Source organism: Rhipicephalus sanguineus, chromosome 5 (genome assembly GCF_013339695.2).
Source record: "Rhipicephalus sanguineus isolate Rsan-2018 chromosome 5, BIME_Rsan_1.4, whole genome shotgun sequence".
Taxonomy (NCBI): Eukaryota; Metazoa; Arthropoda; class Arachnida; order Ixodida; family Ixodidae; genus Rhipicephalus; species Rhipicephalus sanguineus.
Genome location: NC_051180.1, coordinates 76,255,796 through 76,276,217, shown reverse-complemented (window position 1 = coordinate 76,276,217; position 20,422 = coordinate 76,255,796). Strand labels below are relative to the sequence as shown.

The 20,422-nt window shown below is 46.0% G+C and overlaps 1 protein-coding gene across 2 annotated transcripts in view; it reads left to right on the top strand.

The window, feature by feature from the left end:
• The window catches only part of LOC119393794 (ras-related protein Rab-8A), a 118,633-nt gene that overhangs the window by 25,770 nt on the left and 72,441 nt on the right, over nt 1–20,422 (top strand). For both annotated transcript variants that reach the window (XM_037660955.2, XM_037660957.2), the window contains exon 2: nt 6,322–6,382. In XM_037660955.2, coding sequence (XP_037516883.1) covers nt 6,322–6,382 — 61 coding nt within the window. The remainder of the gene's footprint in view (nt 1–6,321; nt 6,383–20,422) is intronic.

The following is a 20,422-nucleotide window of genomic DNA, read 5'->3' as shown; positions in this document are numbered from 1 at the left end:
GTGTGTGTGTGTGCCTCGGCTATTTCCTCCACTGTATTGTGCATCCCTATAGCTGCATGAGTATTTCAGTTTCGGTGTACATAGGTAGCCCAAGAGCTACCTTGATTACCTTCCTTAACAATGCATTCAATTTGTCTCTTTCGGATCTCTGCCACTCGTGCATGGCTGCTACGTAGGCGAAGTGACATAGCACAAAGGCGCGAACTAGTCCTACGGCGTTGTCTTCTCCAAGCCCTTGTCGGCGGTTAGTCACTCTTTTGATGAGCCTGATTGCGAGGTCCACTTTCTTAGCGATACGTGGAATCGTTTGATTATTGGAACCGTTGGATTCTATCACCAAGCCCAGGACCCGGATGACGCTTTCGCTCATGCATGGTATTGAGTGTTATGTCAATCTCCTCTGGATGAATCCATCCCCTGGGTTTGCGAGTTCTTCTCTTAGGTCTCTACAGCAGGAGTTCCGATTTCTTGGGTGAGCATCGGAGTCTCGTTGGAATGAGGTACTCTTCAGTGACGTTTACGGCTTCTTGTAAGTTTTCTTCTATTCCTCCGTCGCTGCTTCCAGTACACCATATCGTGACGTCGTCCGCGTAAATCGCAAAAATCGAAAGCATAGAGACGACAATGTTCCAATCAATTGTGTTTCTTTTTCTATCATCATCTTGATATCCCCAAACCCTCGCTTAAAAACATACGATTCACGGATGATAGTGGTTGTAAAGGAATTGTTGTGGAGAGGCTTGCGGTCACGTATTTCATCGATATAGCTATCTTTTTGCTTGCTTTTCTTTGGGAACGACCGTGAATGTCACAGTTAGCACTGTTGCTTTTTTTCTTCTTGTTTGTTTGTAGAGTTACAAATGCCATTTCGAGTCGTTGCGTGCGATGCATAAATGTCAGACACCGAAGATGTATTTCGCTTGTCGTCGGGTTTTGTTGTACGCTGTTTTTCATCGGTATCGGTTTCAAAATGTCGGTTGCGTAACGTGCACGGCGCGGCCACCGCCTAACTGTCGAGTCAATACACAGGCTTTAGAGCAGACACTGATATTTGTGTTTCGCGTATCTTCGCTAACCGGGATCCATCATCGGTGCTGCTCCTATTCGCAGTAGTCAGGCACGGAAAAATCCGGTACATAGAGCGTGGTATACGTAGTCTGCAGGGACAACAAAATCCTCTCAGATTAAGTCACGCCTCAGTCGTGTACGTATGAAAGAGACGACAGTTGTGCACGCTGATTTCATGCAACGTGAAGAAAATGGAAAGAACTGGGGAAAAAAAAAAGAAACATGTCTCTCGCATTATCGATTGCGTCTCGTATATCAGCCGTTTCTTTTCTAGGCCCCCGCATACATCCACACGCGCGCGCAGAAGCTTTTACGTTTGATATCTTCTTAAGAGCAAATACCAGGTAATCCTGGCGGTGGACATGTTATTTGCGAAAGTGGCCGGCCAGTGGCAAACATCACTAACGAATGAAAGACTACGTAGTAGCAGTAGTACAAAAATTTAGTTTTCGTTTTGCTTGTGAAGTCCCAGAGAGTGGAGCCCTCAGTCCAGGGCCCCATTTGCTGCCGCTATCCGGCTGGCCCGGTCAATCAGTCTTCGCTGGTCGTCAAGGGCTGTGCTGGAAATAGCGGCTTCTCACTAGGAGTTGGAGGGATTGAGTATTCTAGGTAGGCCGGGCGGTTTGGGGCGTTCCCACGTGGAATGGTACAAGCATCGGTGTCCTCCGCAGAAAGGACATCGGTCAGGATACTGTGTAGGGTAAAACGTGTGGCGGAATGCAAGGTTGGGGAATGTATTAGTTTGGAGCTGGCGCCGAGCAGCAGCATCTGCACGGGTTAGTTTTGTGCGTGATTTCGTTCCCTACAACCTGGTATTAACGCATCGGGTAGTGTTGACACGAGTATGAGAGCGCTTTTATGCTGCGATAGATCGTTTCAGCATAGTGCTTATCTACGGGCGTGTATTCAACCTCTCGGAGGTTCCGCATTGCTAATGGCCTGCTGTAGGCGAGCCCTTACGGAGGCCTTTAGCGAAATATTGCGTACTAGCTTAGCTACGCTAGAGACTGCAATGCCGTCTGGCAGGGGCGTAGCCACGTTAGGGCACACCGGGCACGTGCCCCCCCCCCCCCGAAATTTTTTTTTGCCATAGCATACAGAGCAGAAAATGACACTCGACCACATCTGCCTGCTCGTCCCCACTACAGATCAAGGAGGTGCCCCCCCCCCCCCCGAAAAAAATTTCTGCCTACGCCCCTGCCGTCTGGTATGCGTTAATCAGAGCAATTACACGAATGGCAATGCAGAATTTTATGTTCAGCATCGTTTGTGCAGCCTCCACACAATATTTCAAGCGTCCGCCTCGAGCGATCCGTCACAGCTGACCGCTGCAGACGGTTACCCTCACAATTAGCGACCACTGCTTTTCTCACCACTGTTGTGATGTAGAAAATAGGATACACATATAGTTGAAATCCCAAATTTTTATTTTCCTTCGAGTTCATTGCCGGTTTTTGAAACCGATTCAAGGTTCCCACCAACCTCAGATGCAGGCTCCACGTGTCTGAACGCGTATGGAATGCCCACCCAGAAGCTTGCTTCACCGCAGTAAGTGGCAGTGTGAGGAGAAGCCCTCATTCTGCGCGCGTAGCTGCATGGCATGGGAACACTTGATATTAAGGCGAAAGCCTTAGATACCCCACCAAACGCGAAAATAGGCCATCGACTTCGGCGGCGCCGGCGTCCCGCGGCGTCGGTGTCAACACGAGTGACGAAAAAAAAATCATATCACATGATAACGTCACATCGCCATAATTATGACGTGACGTCGTCATGACGTCACATTACGTGATTCGTCGCTTGGTGAAAGGTGGGCCGAGTATGTAGGCAGTACAAAACCACGTTAGGTGCAGAAAGCTTTCGGGTGGGGGGGGGGGGGGGGGGAGGGGTATGGTGAGTATCAATACATCAACTGAGAAAACAAAAAATAATTAAGAAGTTGGCTTTCGCCTTCGAGTCGTCTTAGACGAATGCATAAGGGACCCTGTGAGTTTTTCTTCTATCGGTCACCGACTAATTTTTAATTTATTAATGTACGCCCAGTTGATTCCCGAATATTAAGGGATGATTGAATGTTCCATTGATATTGTCGCGACTCACATGCACATTCTAGTGTTTCTTGCCTGCAATCTTCTTGAACAAGGAGCCGAATTCACAAAGCGTTCCGTTCATATGTATGTTTGCTTTTCGTCAGCCCTATTAGCTAATGATGTGCCCAACATCGGGGTCGGTTGAACTTTGTTCTTGTGAACACTTGTTGGATAAGTCCTTTTTTTTACGGTTACGGGCGCGGATTACTACTGCCATTAAATTACGTTTGGGCCAGGATGCGCCTACTGCGTTCGAATGTATTTAATGTTGTCGCGGATGAGGAAACACCGTCCGAGGCAACGTACCTCTTGTTTTTTTTAAGGTTTGTCGATGGTTTAATAGCACCCTGCAGTCGCGCAATGGGGTGTTTGACCCTACAGAATTTATACTCTGCGATTGAATACGCTCCGAACAAAAGAAAAAAAAAGGAAATAATAAGACGTCATCAAAAAAACTTCTATATTCAATAACGAAGCGCCTGTACGTAAAACGAACTCAAGAATAAAAAAAAAGTTCTTCATCAGCGTAAGTAACATAAACAACGTCACTTTACGGCCGTTGACGAAATATCCAAATGCGCAAGGTCGAAAGAAACCCTGACGCGCCGGTATAAATTCATTCAGTTCCCCTTTTTACTTTTCTTTTTCTGCCTTTTATTTTTCTCTCTTCCGAGCACAGAGCGTTTTATGGGCCCATATATTCCGGTTGACGACAGTATTTTATGCTTTCGCCATTCGTGGTGGCTCTGAGACAGTGCGTCGCTGTGCGAGCGCAGTCCATGGTTAATGATGAAACGGCGTTTTCAGCAGCACCGTGGCCCTGTTCATTTTTATTGCCTCTGCAAACGGCTTTCTTTTTCTTTTTTTAACTCTTTTTTATTACGATATATACTCTTTCACAAAAGTCCAGAAAGTCCTATAGCAGACGATATTTGAAGATAATTTAAACACTCTAAAAAAAGAACAAAGAAAAAACGATGGATCGCATTTCAATGTTTCATGACAAGGTTGTCCGAGACGGGAATTATTGTTCGACGCAGTACTTATCATAAGAATAACCGATGTGACTTCTAAAATACGCATTCGTAGTTGTCGCTTTCCAGTACGACTGTTTAAGGTCTCAGGCTTCTACTTTTAGGGGAATGCGAGAGATGAATAGCGAATTCAATATTTGCGCAAATCTAACCATTTCAAAAGAATCCAAAGCTATCTCGTGTTCGACATACACGCGCATTAATGAGCCGCTAGGGAGAAACGCTTATTCGTCCTATAAAGTGCACATCTTTGGTATCTCGATCAGCGTGCGAGGTGAAATGTAATTCTTTTATTCGTAGACAACCATAGGTCGGCAAAAAATGTGGAGCTCGCTCAGACTCACTCATGAAATATATTTTGCCCTTGGGACTCACTCGGGCTCAGACTCGCCAGAGTTTTCCTCAACCGGACTCACTCGGACCCAAACTCAGCAAAATATTACTCACCCGGACTCACTCAGACTCACGGCTCGATCTGAGTCTGAGCGAGTCGACTCATGAATTAGTTTGCCGACCTATGTAGACAACCTACTTCTTATATTTTACAGTAATATTCCACTGTAACGTGAACCGTAACGGGCATAACGTGTGTTCTACTACGATTGCGGACTGACTGTCTTTACTACGCTTCGATGTCTTGCAGCCACCGTAGGAGCTGCAGAACAGCTGGCGGCAGAAGCTTAAACAACAGTGAAGTATAGGGGCACACGAAATGGCGCAGGGATCTTCTCACATATTATAACTGCATGTCATAGCATTGCACCTGCACTTTGAAATTCTTGCGGGCTTACTTAAGTAAAGTAAGACGTTACAGACAAATAAAATAATTTTGTAATGCATCTACCTATATATCTTAAAATCTGAAAATTAGGAGCTTCAGAGTTTAACGTTACATACTGTGCCTTTTTTTTTTTTTTTTTTTTGCAGTGGCAAAGCTCAATCTATGTCATGGAATCCGTTTCGACGGCACCTTTTAAAATGCGGCATGAATAAAAGTTATATAATGTGTGGCAAGAACGCGTTGAAATTTCGAATGTACGGTGCAAGTTGGTGCAAGTTTTTGCAAATACGGCGGTGCTTTGGCGTTTCACTCACAAATTTGATACATGATACCTGGGAGACGTCGGCGCCTTTGAACAACACTGGCTATTCCTTAATGAATTAATTGTTTGGGTTGAACGTCCCAAAACCACTATATGATCATGAGAGACGCCGTAGTGGAGGGCTCCGGAAATTTCGACTACCTGGGGTTCTTTAATGTGCGCCTAAATCTAAGTACATGGGTACATGGGCCTCAACCATTTTCGCCTCCATCGAAAATGCGGACGCCACGGCCGAGACACGCTGGTTATTCCTGTTCACATTAAACGAAGGTGTAATGATTAGATTGTAGGCTTGTGCCACAGGAGCGAAGGAAAGACACGCCTGAACCATATTCGATGCCAGCAAGGAACGTGAGCCGTGGCTTCACGTGCCACAGCCTAGCGCCTTCTTTATTTTCTTCTCTCGCCATCGCGCGCTCCCCTGTTTGCGCGCCGCCCGAACGAGGGCGCTACAAGATAACAAGCCTGCGTTAAACAAATTAAGTAAAAAAAATCAAGCTTTAATCTCGTTCTTGTGTAGCGATTGGTGTAGTTCTAAATCCTGCGCTCAATGCAGATACATTACTGTGAAGCGTGAGGAAGCGCGTAGCACGGGCACTGAGCGATTCCCGTTGCGCTGTTGTTAGTCTCTGTCTATGAATGATCTCTCGCAGGAGTTCGTAACACCGGCGCCGGAAAAGCGCCGATGGGAGGAGCATTCGCGCACTTGGCGAGGTGGTGGCGCCCTATCTTGCGCGGCGCGGGTGTCAGCTGCATGCACCCGAAGCGTTTTTAGCTATCATAAGTTAATTATTGCGATTGCTTCTTGGTTATTTCTGTTTATTATTTTAGACCTTCTTCGTTTATTTTAACCCGGTTTTGAGCACTGCTAGCCTTGTTTTAGGCCTGTATTGTCCACGTGATTTTAAGCGCCACATGAGATGTATGGATGGACGACAAGGCGGGACCCTAGAGTGCTGCTCACTTAAAAGCTAAGGAAAATGAGGACGCAATGTGTGATTATCACGTTTTGTCTACCCCTTTTAGGTATTGACTTCAAGCAGAAGATAATCAACCTAGACGGTGTGCCAGTCAAGCTTCAAATATGGTAAGTCAAGCTTTCTTTTTATTTTTTCGGCCACTTAGACGTCGAGTGCAAAACATGCAACATCACAATGACGAGAGACCGCTCAAACTGTCCGTATTCGTGGACAATGCCTTCTATTTATTCTATTTTATTTTCCAAAATTGACTTTAATGATAATTAACGACTACGGGGAACTCCTCGGATATGCGAAATGTCAGGTTCCCTTAGATACGGCATTGTTCAAGTTGTAGCGTGGACATATTGAAGCTGCAACGTTACTATGTGTAATTACATTAGCAAATTAATAAAAAGCAATATTTATCACAACAAACTTGGAGTGACGGTCATATTGCCGGCGCCCGTGGACATGCTATACGCAGGAGGCTAAAATGAGACGTCTGAGGGACAGCTTTTCATGTTTACAAACAACGCGCCTCTAATAAAAAAAAAAGTCACTTGAAGAAAACCTTCTGACACCTTTTTGTCAGTATTACCACGAGTAAGGTTTTCTGAAACGCGCATTGCCTTATTCTTTTTATGACATAGCTTGCCGCTTTGTTTTCGCATGCATTCTCTGTGGAGCGCATTCAGTTTTTCCTAACTGTGGCCGTTGCTTGCTACCACAACACATTTTCTGTTTGTAAAGTTCTCTACTTTGCAGCACACGAACGCTATGCGGAGAAGCAACTGCTGCGGGGGGTTTTGTGGAGGCTGAGGTTCGTGCGTCTATTGAGAGATGGCAGCACGGCACCACGTAAAAGAGAAGCGAGTTTATCCCTGAGGCAGCGGCCTGTCTACGAGGCTCTCCTCGGCGATTCTGAATTTACGTTCTCGTGCCTTCATCGTTGTCTTGTCGGGGGGCTTTAATGCCTGATCAATAATTTCATTGCATCTGAAGTCTGTTATTCAGTGGAGATAAGCATGTTAAACTTGTTTCTTAGACAACGGTTGAATTCGCAAGTCTGTACATTCGTCGGTGATTTTTGCCATTGGGTGGTCGGCTTCGTTAATGAAATGCGTGACGTCAAGATCGGCTTGAGTGTTATCTTACGAACAATTCTAACGCCATACGTTATGTGAATAACAGCTATGTAGTTTGTCACAGCCGTGGCCCCAAGCGCTGGTCACTTACACGCTGCGCGGCACTGTCTGTATATGGCATCTACTTTAATGAATCAATATATTCAGCAAAGGCGATCGTCGAAGCATTAGATAGTCTTTTGGGAACTGGGCGCATTCCACGATGCTCTTCGTTCGTTAAGTGACGTTCTTCATAGACTAGTGAAGGTGAATGGCTCGCCATTCGCTTTCGCTTATGATATGTCTTAGATAAGGATTGGTCGAAATTTTCTCTTACGAACATTTCTGGTGTAAGATTTTTTTCTTTTAATATGGGCCCTGATAGCCACGTCGTCGTATCCATATTACACTGCATATACTTTTCTTCGTGCGGGTGTGACGAGCAAATAATATCGAGCATAGGCGTATCTACCGGGGGGCCAAGGGGGGCGCTAGCCCCCCCACTGAGAATTGTTGGGGGGGGGGGCACTTTCGACAGTGGTTATTGTCGACTGCAGAATGGGAAACTAACAAGTCAGGCAAGGTTTTACTTAAAGTAGCAATAACGTGATTTTGTAATAAAATGATTTTGTAATAAAATTGCTGTGACGACTGCTGTGACGACTGTGACGCACTGTAGGCTACCTGCATTGCGGGCTGCCTATTTCACGCTTGTGCGTCTTGCGCTCGAGCATTGCGGAGGAGGCTATCACTCAGCAGGGGCTCTACAACATTACAGCAATCTGTCATGATTTTAATTTGTTCTGCCTGGCCTGAAATTTCCAGTAGTTTAGAAGTACTGTTTGTATCCTGCAAATCATTTTATCCGCCCGCCATAGTCGGTGTGTGCTACCGCCCACCTGACGCAGACCGGTCGTTTGTTGCTGAATATCATGACGTTTTGAATTCACCTTGTGGCTCTTATCCTGATGCCCTAATTATACTTCTTGGAGACTTCAACTTTCCCGGAATAACCTGGTCTGATTTGTCGTTAACTTTGTCCAAATGTAGCGCGGAAAGTGATTTCGTTAGTTCCTGCCTAACATTCGGACTTTCACAACTCGTTTGCACCCCTACGAGAAAAACTGCTCACTCATCAAGTATCCTCGACCTTTTGCTAACATCGCACCCAGAAACTGTTTTATCCGTCTTGTACTTGGCTGGGCTAAGTGACCACACTATAATAAATGCTACACTACAGTTTCACTCCCCAAGGTCAAAAAGCGTAAAGAAAAAACTAACACTTTACGATAAAGGCAACGCCATTAACGAGGAACTTGCAGCATTCTATAGCTGGAATAACAGAGAGCTGAGCTAGTTGGTGAGTATTCATTCTAAAAAGTTAGAAGTCAGGTGTCCTGACTTCTTCCTTGTGTCCGTGTTTGCACGCCCTGTCTTTTTAGAATTCTATAGCTGGTTTTGTGAAGACTTTTCACAACGCCCAGTCGAAACAAACTGGTGTCTTTTCAAAAACAAATTGCACGATCTCATTCGTTCTTACATCCCCACCGTAACGGTAACAGAGCGACCACAGACACCATGGTTTAGTGTGGCACTAAAGCGCCTAAAAAACAAAAAGAAGCGGCATTACTGGTCTGCTAAGTTATCAAACATAGTGCATGCGTGGGAAAAGTACCGCGTCACTGAAAAACTGTTCGATTCACTTGCCGCAAAATCCAAACGCCACTTTGCTTCAACGTTACCGAACATGCTAAAGACTAACCCCAAGCAGTTCTGGAAATTTATCAACCCAAGCGCATCTAAAACGTTATCACTCTGTGACGAAAATAATCAACCCATTCCACTACATGATACTGCACGCTTGTTGAACAGCGTTTTTTGCTCAGTATTCACCAAAGAGCCTGATAGCGAATTGCCCTACTTGTCCCCGATTGAATATCCGGTAATGCAGGAAATCACCTTTGAGGCTGCTGGTATCGCTGCATTAATCTATAGCCTAAAGATGACTTGTAGTATGCACGTACCTCACAGGAGTACCGCCACTATAGCGTGGGTTCGGACTTAGCGAGCCACAGGGCCGCGTCTGCAGTCGCCATCGCGTTAACTAGCGCGCCGCTGCACACGCACGTTCGAGCGCAAAGGCGCCGAGCGCAGCGCGGCAAGTACACAGTTCTGCTCTCGAGATCCGCAACACTTTATTCCCTGCGGCAACACCACAAAACGCAGTAAAACGCCCGCTCCCAAAGGCGGCGGGAGAAGCAAAAAATCACACCATCTCCCGCTAAAGGGGACCATGAGGCGATGCGAAGCAGCGTGTCGGCATGTAGAGCCCGCGTTTCAGAGGGGGTGTGGAGAGGGGAGGGGAGAGAGGTAAAGAGAATAGGGAGATGGGAAATGAGAGAGGGGAAGGTGGAGGGGAGAGGGAGAGGGAAAGGGGAAGTGGAGAGGGTGATGGGTAAAGGGAGGGAAAATGGGAAGTGAGAGGAGGAGGGGAGAGGGAGAGGAGGTGTGTGGAGAGGGCTTGCGCATGCGCAGTAAGGGTGGTCACGCCGCACACCACCACCACCACCACCACCACCACCGGATTGAACTCCGCTATAAGATGCTTCACATCTAAAACAGGCTTCACCACGCGACGGGCGAAAATACAACACAAAGGGTGCCGCTAGCACGTCTCCGCGGGCAAACGGCTCACGGCGACACGCCTCTGAGGGAAAACGGTCCCTCTCAACTATGCTGCGTACTCTTACGATCTGCGACCACAGGGTCCGATCGCTCGAGTGAGGGCAAACTCCGCTCGCGTTGGCTTCGATAGGTACGGTTTCGGCGTAGTATGACCACGCGCGAATGCACCGCACCGCTCTTCAGCCTAGCGCTCGGAAAAGGACAACGTAAGGTAAGCGCTCGCCGCTGGCGCAAGGCACCGTTAGCGAGCTCCGTCCGAGCGAGCCCAAAAGAGGAGCCGACGGACGGGAGAGAAAATACGGGCTCACCCTACGAGGTCCAGAGAGAGCCTCCCCTTTCCGCCGCGCGAAACGTCTCGCGAGACGCGAAACTCGAGCGAAGCGCCCCCGTCGAGGTCCGACGCCGGGAGAAGGAGGTTAACGTCACTCTCCCGCTCGCCCAGTGCCGTAAGACGGCGGAGGAGGGGAGCGTAATATGATCGGACGTGGGGATGGCAGAAATAGGCGAAAAACCAGCGCAATGGCGACGGGCAAGCCTCAATCCCCACAGACTTCATCAGCTGGCATAGACGGCATCAACACCATAATACTAAAAAAGTACAAAGCAAATCACCAGCGTCATTCTCTATTCCATATTTCAGCAATCACTTTCCACTAGTACCTTACTACAGGACTGGAAGGTGGGAAAGGTCATCCCAGTGCCCAAGAAAGGTAACCCAGCGTCACCGAGAAACTATCGTCCAATCTCACTAACGAGTGTATGTTCAAAATTAATGGAGCACATTCATCATTCACATATTGCGAAGTTTCTTAGCTCTGTTAATTTCTTTCATCCTAATCAGCATGGCTTCCAGAAGGGCTTTTCCTGTGACACTCAACTGGCTCTCTTCATTAATGACATCAGTTCTAGCCTTGATACTAACACCCCCGTTGACGCGCTATTTTAGGGGCGAAGCTCCTTAAGGCGGCACCCGTTCGTCCCTCGTAGTTGTCGTAGTCGTAGTGCGTAACCAGTCGTAACGCTAGTACCAGATCTTGACCTCCAAGGTGGTGCCGGTGGGAGATTTCTCCTGTGCGTTGTTGAACAGTAAAAAATTCGCAGCGTGCGCGTTAACTAAAAGCCGCATTCTTCTGTCTCTCATTCCCCATTAGCAGCCATTGGCATGTTCCAGTAGGAAACGTTAGTAGAAGTAGAAGTGTAAGTGTTAGCTAAAAGCCGACTTCTTCTGTCTCTCATTCCCATTAGCAGCCATTGTTTACCTCCAAGGTAGTGCCTGGTGAGATTTCTCCTGTGCGTGATTAAACAATAAAAATTTTGTTCAAAACGCCGTTGATTGATGAAATAAACCAACGAAAGACGCCAGATGTTTTCTAAAAGCAAAACGAAAGAACGACAGATGTTTCTAAAGCAAAACGAAAAGACGCCAGCTGCTTAACGAAAGACGCCAGATGTTTTCTAAAGCAATGGTTTTCTAAACAATGAAAATTCACAGCGTACATGTAAAATTAAAGTGAGCTGCAAGTCGTCATAACTCTCATCGAACCTTTAGTATAAACGCGCCCGATCTCACGTCGGTGATGATGTACTGGGCAGAATTCACGGAAGATTCACGGTTTACCGATGGACCTCCGCAGCTTCGCCCACTCATCATCATTCACTCCCTGGATATGCTGTGATTTTTTTTGGACTTTGAAAAAGCTGTTGATAAAGTACCCCATAATCGCCTATCCCCAAAGCTGTCTCGCCTAAACCTTCATTATCTTGTTTTTCACTGGATACGTGATTTTCTGCGTAACCGTCAGCAATTCGTCTACGTTAACGAACACTCCTCTTCTCTCACACCTGTTACATCCGGGGTTCCTCAAGGAACAGTCGTCGGACCCCTGCTCTTTCTCATATACATTAGTGATCTTCCAACTAACATTTCTTCCGGGATTCGATTGTTTGTAGATGACTGCGTGCTGTACCGCCCCATTAACAATAATAACGATGTTTTATCCCTAAAATCTGGCCTCGGTCAAATTGAAGATTGGTGCCGCAAGTGGCTCATGTCATTAAACGCGTCAAAAACCTCCCTTCTCACTTTTCATCGAAATAAGTCGTACTCCGCTCGGCGGCTATATAATATGTGGCTCTTTAATATCAGCTGTAAACACCTACAAGTATTTAGTAATTAATCTCACTTCTGACCTATCATGGCACACCCACATAACCAGCATAACAAATTCTGCTAATCGCGTTCTTGGCTTCCTGCGACGTAATATCCGATTAGCACCCCCCACTGTCAAACTTCTAACCTACTGCTCAAGGCCGAAGCTCGAATATGCTTGTGCCCTGTGGGACCCATACCAACATAACCACATTACCATGCTTGAAGCAGTACAGAACCGCGCCGTACGTTTCATTTTTTCGGACTATTCCTACAACTCTAGCTCATCGAAACTCGAATCCCAAGCCAACCTTCCCAGCCTTGTATCACGTCGTCGAGTCACCCGCCTTTGTCTTTTTCATAAGTTCTTTCACAAGTCACCCCAAACCGATCTCATTGCCCCCGCACATCGCCACTCAAGCCGGACCAACCACGAAAAGACCGTATACCCCCCTCAAGCTCACACTGTCTCCCATGCCTCTTCATTCTTCAACCTGACACCAAGGGACGGGAATGACCTTCCCACCACGGCAGTGCTTCATTCCGACCTAGCCATCTTCAAACGCATCATAGAAGAACTGTTTTTGTAGATATGCCCACCCCTCATGTAAAACCCCTTCCTTCAGGGGCCTTTGAGGTATAATAAATAAATAAATAAATAAATAAATAAATAAATAAATAAATAAATAAATAAATAAATAAATAAATAATCAATCGGCGACGCAAACATGGGCGGGAACCAGTAAACGTTTGATAGCCCGATCAAAGGCTCTCCTTTTTAAGGAAATTCAGTTTCTTTCCTAGAAAACGAATAGCATCGCCACTGCTCCACATTCAAGATGCTGTAAGTTGATGAGTGTGCAGAAGTGTCCGGTATTTTAGTTGTGCCTAGCCAGGACAGCTAAAATAGATTCCCCCTTTAGTGTTCGATTAGCCTGCTTCACTTGGCTTATCGTGTGGTAGCCTTCAGCGATCGTGTCGGCTTGTAACAAGGCAGTGCAGTGGACTCGAGCACATTGAGAAGCCCAGCTTTCAAGTTTGCCCCGATACTTGATCTACCTCGTCAGGGAGATAATCAGCGTCCATGGTGTTCTGGACTAAGAAGGCCGCCCACCTCCTGCAAAGGATTGTGTCTGTTCCTAATAATGTTTATTTCTCCGTCTACCTCTTTGTCAGCAACGATGAGTTCACAGAGAGTTGTACACGCAATTTTTGAAAAGCAAGTCATCTGATCAGCTCTATGATTATAAATCATTTCAAATTTCAGATATATATATATATATATATATATATATATATATATATATATATATATATATATATATATATATATATATATATCGACGCCAGCCCCCCCACTCGCGAACGAGTTGGTACGCCACTGATATCGAGCTCCTCCGGTCCTCTTTTCGTTCACTGCGTGGTGTCAGTCGCTATCAGGCTTTCCGAAGAAGCCTACTGTTTGGTGATCGTACTAAAGCATGTCATCACTTTTGTCAATTCGCCTCATTTATTTTTCTGTTTTTCCAGCATGCAGCTTCTCTATGTTCTGAGTATTTTAAACGCGCCGGACTTTCAGCACCGTCTCACAGTGGATTACACCATTATCGCTTCGTTCAAAATTTATAGACGACTTCCGAACTGGCACTTTATGCGTGTAAGGGAACACTTACCCGTATTCTTCATATCGGCGCATCCAAATGCACTCTTTTACGTTTAAATCGCGGGTGTCGATTTATTTATTTATTTATTTATTTATTTATTTATTTATTTATTTATTTATTTATTTATTTATTTATTTACTTACTTATTTATTTATTTATTTATTTATTTATTTGAAAGCGCGATTTTATTCAGAACACGCACGGTTGAGACCGAAGGGAAACCGTCGACGCTATAATCAGCGCCCATCAGTGAAGTAATGGATAACGCTTCATCTTGACGCTTACTGTCTTTCCGTTCAGACTAATACAAACGACAGCTCAGCAGGAATGCTCGTGCGGCACAACGCTTTGTGCCAGCAAGTTAGTATATACGCGGTTAGACGGTTATGCGCCTTTAACAATGCCAAGAAAACAACACTGTCAGCGCGTGCCAGCTATAACAACACCAAATTCAATGTGCACTCATCAGTTGTGACGACAAAACGCTTCACCCACCCCAAAGCAACCGCCCAATAGACATCGCGTTCGACTTCCTGCTCCTTTCAAGACGGAGCGGATGGAACGCGCTCTCAAACTTACGTGTAGTAGAGCCAGCCTTGCGAGGCAATTTCTTCGGTGATGGAGTGCGCACGCTGTCCTGTATATGCACATTAGTGCGGAGTTTACGCTGTATAGCGTCTCGTAACGCGAGGAACTTCTATAGCAAGCAAAGGCCCAAACTCTGCTTGCGTTCTATTGAAAACCGATTCGGGTGCTTTCGCACTCCCGGTGGTTAGCGTACGCTATGTATTGCGTTACGCTGAGATGCCTAGAGTTCCCGACGTTGGCAGCTGCACGGCTTGAGCTCTGAAAATGGGGCAGCGTTTTGAAGCTTTCGTTCGCTGAGTTTTCTGCCATATTTACTCGAATTTGCATTGTCACAGCCATCTATCTATCTATCTATCTATCTATCTATCTATCTATCTATCTATCTATCTATCTATCTATCTATCTATCTATCTATCTATCTATCTATCTATCTATCTATCTATCTATCTATCTATCTATCTATCTATCTATCTATCTATCTATCTATCTATCTATCTATCTATCTATCTATCTATCTATCTATCTATCATCTTGACACCAGGCTTCTTTGTTTTTACTAAACTTAAATGAAGGCTGTTCCTCCATTGTTTATATCTCTTCAATGCATGGTGGCGTAGCAAGAATTTTTTTTTTTTTTTTGGGGGGGGGGGAGTTGTTCAATCATACTCTATGTATGTTCTTGCGTGCGTTTGTATATGTACCTGTATATATGCACATGCAAAACAGAAAAATTACGAGGAGGGGGTTTCAACCTCCTCCCCACCCCACTCAACCTGGCTGCGCCAGCGTGCGGAAATAAAAAAGGACATGTAGAGGACACACGCATAACTAGGCTTTTATTTTATTTTTTGTTTATTCGTGGATGCTTCTCCAAGTGGCGGTCACAGCGGCGCGCTTCTCGCTGCGTGCTCAGGTCTACAGAAACAAAAGTAAAAGTGAGCACATCAGCCCAAGCGCGCACTGCGCCGTAAGCCACTCACGTTCGATGGCCACCGTTTGGCCAGCATGACGTAATTACAGCTGGGACGGGCGGTGCCGCCGTGCCTGCGGTACGCACGCGGCCAGAGTCCCGGGAGACAGCAGCTGTTCCTGCATCAATAACGTTGGTGCGTCTGGCGGGCAGCGACACGATGATCGAATGCTATATGAAACTGCTCCTAAGCATGACCCTCGTGCTCGGCTCGGCGTCCTATATAGTGAGCCCTCTGATGAGCACTCGGGACCTGGAGCCAAATTTACAAAGACATTCGTTCTTAGAGGGTCCCTAAACCACTCCGAGTTCAAAGACGTGGCAGTGGTTTCTTTGTCGCCTTCACTGCCCTTCCTACGGGCGCTATCTCCTCCTCGCCACTTATTTCTTCATAAAACACGGGGACAATCTCAGCACTAAACGTTCAGCCTATCAGGATATAGGGCTTTTCGGCTACGCGCTGTTATCTCCGCTTGCGCAGCCGGAAACGCACAAGGTTAAGGAAATCAGTGGATCGCGCACGATAGTCATGCGAGACAAGGCAGCACGGGCGCGCGACTGCATGGCAAAGCAGTATAGGAGACAATTCCCAACAGATCCCTCGTATACGGACTAATCGAGAGCTTATTTCATCATGACGTCACGTGAACACAGTGCTGGCGTGACTAATTGTGCCGGAAAGACGGGAAACACCAGGAGAGAATAACTCGCTCGTTCTTTGTTGCTGGAATTCGCTCTTGCGGTCAATACTATAGCGAAAGCTCGTTTTGTGCATATTGACCGTGAAACGCTGCTCATAAGTTCGTGGAGCGCAGTGTAGTGAATGCCCAGTCAGTAAGAAGAACAGGCTGCGTGTTTCAGAAAGGGAAGACGCGCCCATTGTGTGCTAGTTACCGGAGCCTAACTACAGCTCTGTACTTTGCTATGGGACAACCGCCTTCGCTAATACGTGCACCATCAGGATTAGTGCGAATGCGTTCTTGTGAACACATTTAGAGCAAGTGCCGAATTCACAAACTTTTTTTTTTTTTGGTCCTAAGTGTTCTTCGTCATCGGTCCACTGCCTTCACTATAATGATGCGCTTAGCATCAGGGTTGGCTGAAATTTCCTCTTAGAAAAAATTCTAGGACCAGTGCCTCGAATAGCATCGCTTGAAATGTAGACAAAAAGAAAGCAAGGGAAAATCCTCAGATTTATGGCGGCATACGGTGCCTTAGCTAGCGAGGAGACATTACAACGCATCTTCTGTGATTCTCCCCAATACAATGTGCAAAGACAAGCACTTGTAGTCGGTTATGTTCGACTTGACCACAGACCAACAACGGCCTTAACCGTATTGGAATGTCGTCCTGAGAAGTCATCGCGGACGAAGGCGATGAAGGCATTGCTCAAATTCTTGAAGATAACAGACTTGCACCGGCGGTTACAGACCAATAACGATATTGTGACCATGAGGAGTGTGACTTTGTGCCTGTGTGTTTCCCCTCTCCCTCTTCTTTTCTCTCTCTCTCTCTCTCTCTTTCAACCTTCCCTATCCCTTTCCCCAGTGGAGGGTAGCATATCAGTACATCTAGACTGGTTAACATCCCTACCTTTCCTTTCTCTCCTGTTCCTATATATTAACTCTTAAACTCATAATCAACTGACGTGACTTTTAATTATTCATTCTTGTCACAAAACAAAACCAAATGCACGAATGATTTTACTTCTTCTCTCCACATGCCTTACAATCCACACTTGTGCCATCTACTCTTCTCTAGACAATGGCTCTAAGAGCCGTGGGAAAGCCGTGCCCAAGTGCGTTGCCGTCCTGGGAGACCGTGCGCCCATGATCCCTGGGACCATTTTCGCGTCACATGACCCTTCGCAATGGAGGTCCCCTGCGCGCTCTGCACGGGAGAACAGTCGAATATATAGCGCCCGTTATATATACGTACAAAAAAGGAAAAATAAAAAAAATGACGATGCGGCCGTGGGTGAGAAGTATAGAGCTCGCATGCTCATTTTTATTGCGGTTCAAAACCTCCTTCCATTTCGCTCGTCCAGTGATGGTCCCTTCGACTGTAGGGGGCTGTAGAATTGCCTCTTTCGCTTAATGGAAAAGCAACGAAGCCATTAGAGCGCATGTACACAGCGGGTGGTGATATAGTGGTGCCGTAATAGGCGAAAACCTCATGCCCACCGCTCTCGACTCACGCCCCGATTCCTTACTCTCTAAATTTTTATCCCCTCTCCATTTTCTCTCCCTCTCGTTTTAGTTCACTCTTTATACTTCACTTTAGCCACCGCGAGTTGTCTAGCTGCTCGCCGCTTTGTTCCCGTCTCATCAGTTTTGATTACCCTCGTGGAGCTAGGGGGCTGGGTGTCATTCTCCTATTCGCTTGTAGTCTTCGCCTTTAACTTGGCTTTCGTCTTTGGCTTTTGTCTTTGGCTTTTGCTTTGCGGCGCCTCGGCTGCCGCCGCCAATACTCCTAAGCATGGCACGGAGGCGGCCACGGCCCTTTCCGTCATGCGGTGTTGCTTCCTCCACCCCTTGAGACGATAATCATTCGCCGGAAGCCCACAACGCTGAACCCTCTCTACTTCTCCCCCCACTCCTCAGCAACGATGCGGCAGCCCACTCGCCTAGGAGACGTCGTTCTGTCTGTTATCCAAATGATGGAAGTGGTGCGGTGACGCCTTCCCTCGCGGAGCCCCCATGCCCAAAGCGGGTTTTCGTTCAGCGCCCCTAATATGTAGGCTCCGATGTTGAAGCCAAGACAAGCCAAGGGCGCGATCACCGCGGCGCTATGCTCGCATTTCCTCTTCTGCATCGCGCGAGGAGACCACGGGGTGCCGGCAGACGGGGTATAATATTAGATCGCGTTAGGCCCCGAATTAAATTGGGACATACGTTATCATTGGGAGCGCTTTGGAAGCACGTTTGTTGGGCGTCCATGAGCGCTATTTCTTTCCCGTCACCGTGAGGCACTTGAGAGTGCTCGTTATAATAACGCGACATCGTTGAACAAGTTAGTGCATGTTCGGGAAACAAAGAGCGCTGAAAACGGGACTAGGCAGAAAAGCGCACCATACGGTGTCATCATGTTTTCAGCGCCGTTTGCTTCCCAGTGTTCATTATTTTTCGCTCCTGGAGACACTGTGTGTTTGCATTATAGCACTCGAATAAAGTCGTTAAGGTGCTTGCTGAAGAGCTATTACCAAATGATTATCCCGAAAGCGCAGACAAAATGACACCGACCTTGCGTAATACATCGCTACCTCTGAAACTGTAGGTTTGGTATTCGTTAAAGAGAACGAAATGGGACATACCTCGATGGACAATGATTATGCTGATTATAGGCATGAAGTCCATTAATCGGAATAAATGTTCAGCCTAAAGAAAGAGCGGTCTCTCCCATATGACCCCCCTAGATTATGGGATTACATTGATTGATTGATTGATTGATTGATTGATTGATTGATTGATTGATTGATTGATTGATTGATTGATTGATTGAAAAAAGGCGGGAGGGAGGAAGGGAGGGAGTGAGCGAGCAGCAACCCACGAGCAAAAGAAGCGCCATAGTAAAAGGATGCGAAATAATTTTGTCAACGTTAGGTTTCTTTCGCATGCACCTAAAATACAGTGCAAAATTCTTCCTCGTTATTATTATTATTATTATTATTATTATTATTATTATATTATTATTATTATTATTATTATTATTATTATTATTATTATTATTATTATTATTATTATTATTATTATTATTATCCAATCAGAGCTGTAATCGAATCAGCTTTCTTGTGCTCAGCAGAACAGTGATATGAGCTGCCTGGGCAGGGCTACAAGACGCGGCCTTCAATGCTGTTGATATATGGAGTTTGAGCGGCCGAATTTCATTTTTCATGAGGGCCCGAGGTCATGAATTCGTGTTCGTAGAAATCGAACGCAGGAAGAAAACAAGAAAATAGGGAAGCCAAGCCAACCGCCTGGCGAAACCGTTACGCCCTCAATACACAAAAACAACTCTTCCTTGCCTCAGCATCTCATAGCGAATTATGCCACGAGTTTACAGGCGATAGGTCCTGCGATTGCGTATGGAAGCCAAAGCGCGCTAAAATGTTGCGAGGAAATCGCATCGAATCCGGAATGAGGATTGTGGAATTCGTTTTCATGCGGCAGCGTGACACTTGCAACACGCCTGTATACGGAATGCTTCATAAAGAGCACGGCTGAGCTTTAGCCTTGCGCAACAGCAGACCGAGACACTGAAGGCTCAAGTTACCAATGCGTTGTTTATGCATTGCGTAGCACAGGACGTCAAAGGTCGGTATGAGCATAAGCCTGTAGGTTTCAGAAGAACTTGAAACTTCCGTGGGCTTTCTAAAGACATGAATAAAGAAAGAAAAATATTGCATTCTCGGCGCGAAATAAAGAATAGTTCTTATCTACATCGCTTCAGGATGAAAATATTGAGTAAGAATTAAATCCAGTTATGTAAACCAGCGCACACGACAATACCCAGGATTCGTTTCGATGTCTAATAATTGTCGGGGTTTTTACGTCCCAAAACGACGATATGATTATGAGGGACGCGGTAGCGGAGGCCTCGGGGAATTTCGACCACCCGGGGTTCTTTAACGTGCACCTACATCTAAGCACACGGCCCTCTAGCATTTTCACCTTTCGTTTCGATGTTCGAGCTGCACAAGCACACAAAATTGTTTCATTGCCTACAATAAGCTATGTCTTATAACTGCCCTATGTTTTTTTTTTTATTTTAAATCGGTGGCATAGTATCAATCAACATTTATTTTGGCAGTAGCCTCCGTGTATATAAATCCTCATGTTAATGCTAAAGAGCGGGTTTCTTTAGAAACGTTCGCAGGTGTGAAGGTTTCTTAATCAACTAATCATTGACCATTTTAATAGAATAAAGGATTTCAATCGAAGCGAAGCAAAGAAACATGTACGGAGAAGAAAAAAGATATAAAAGGA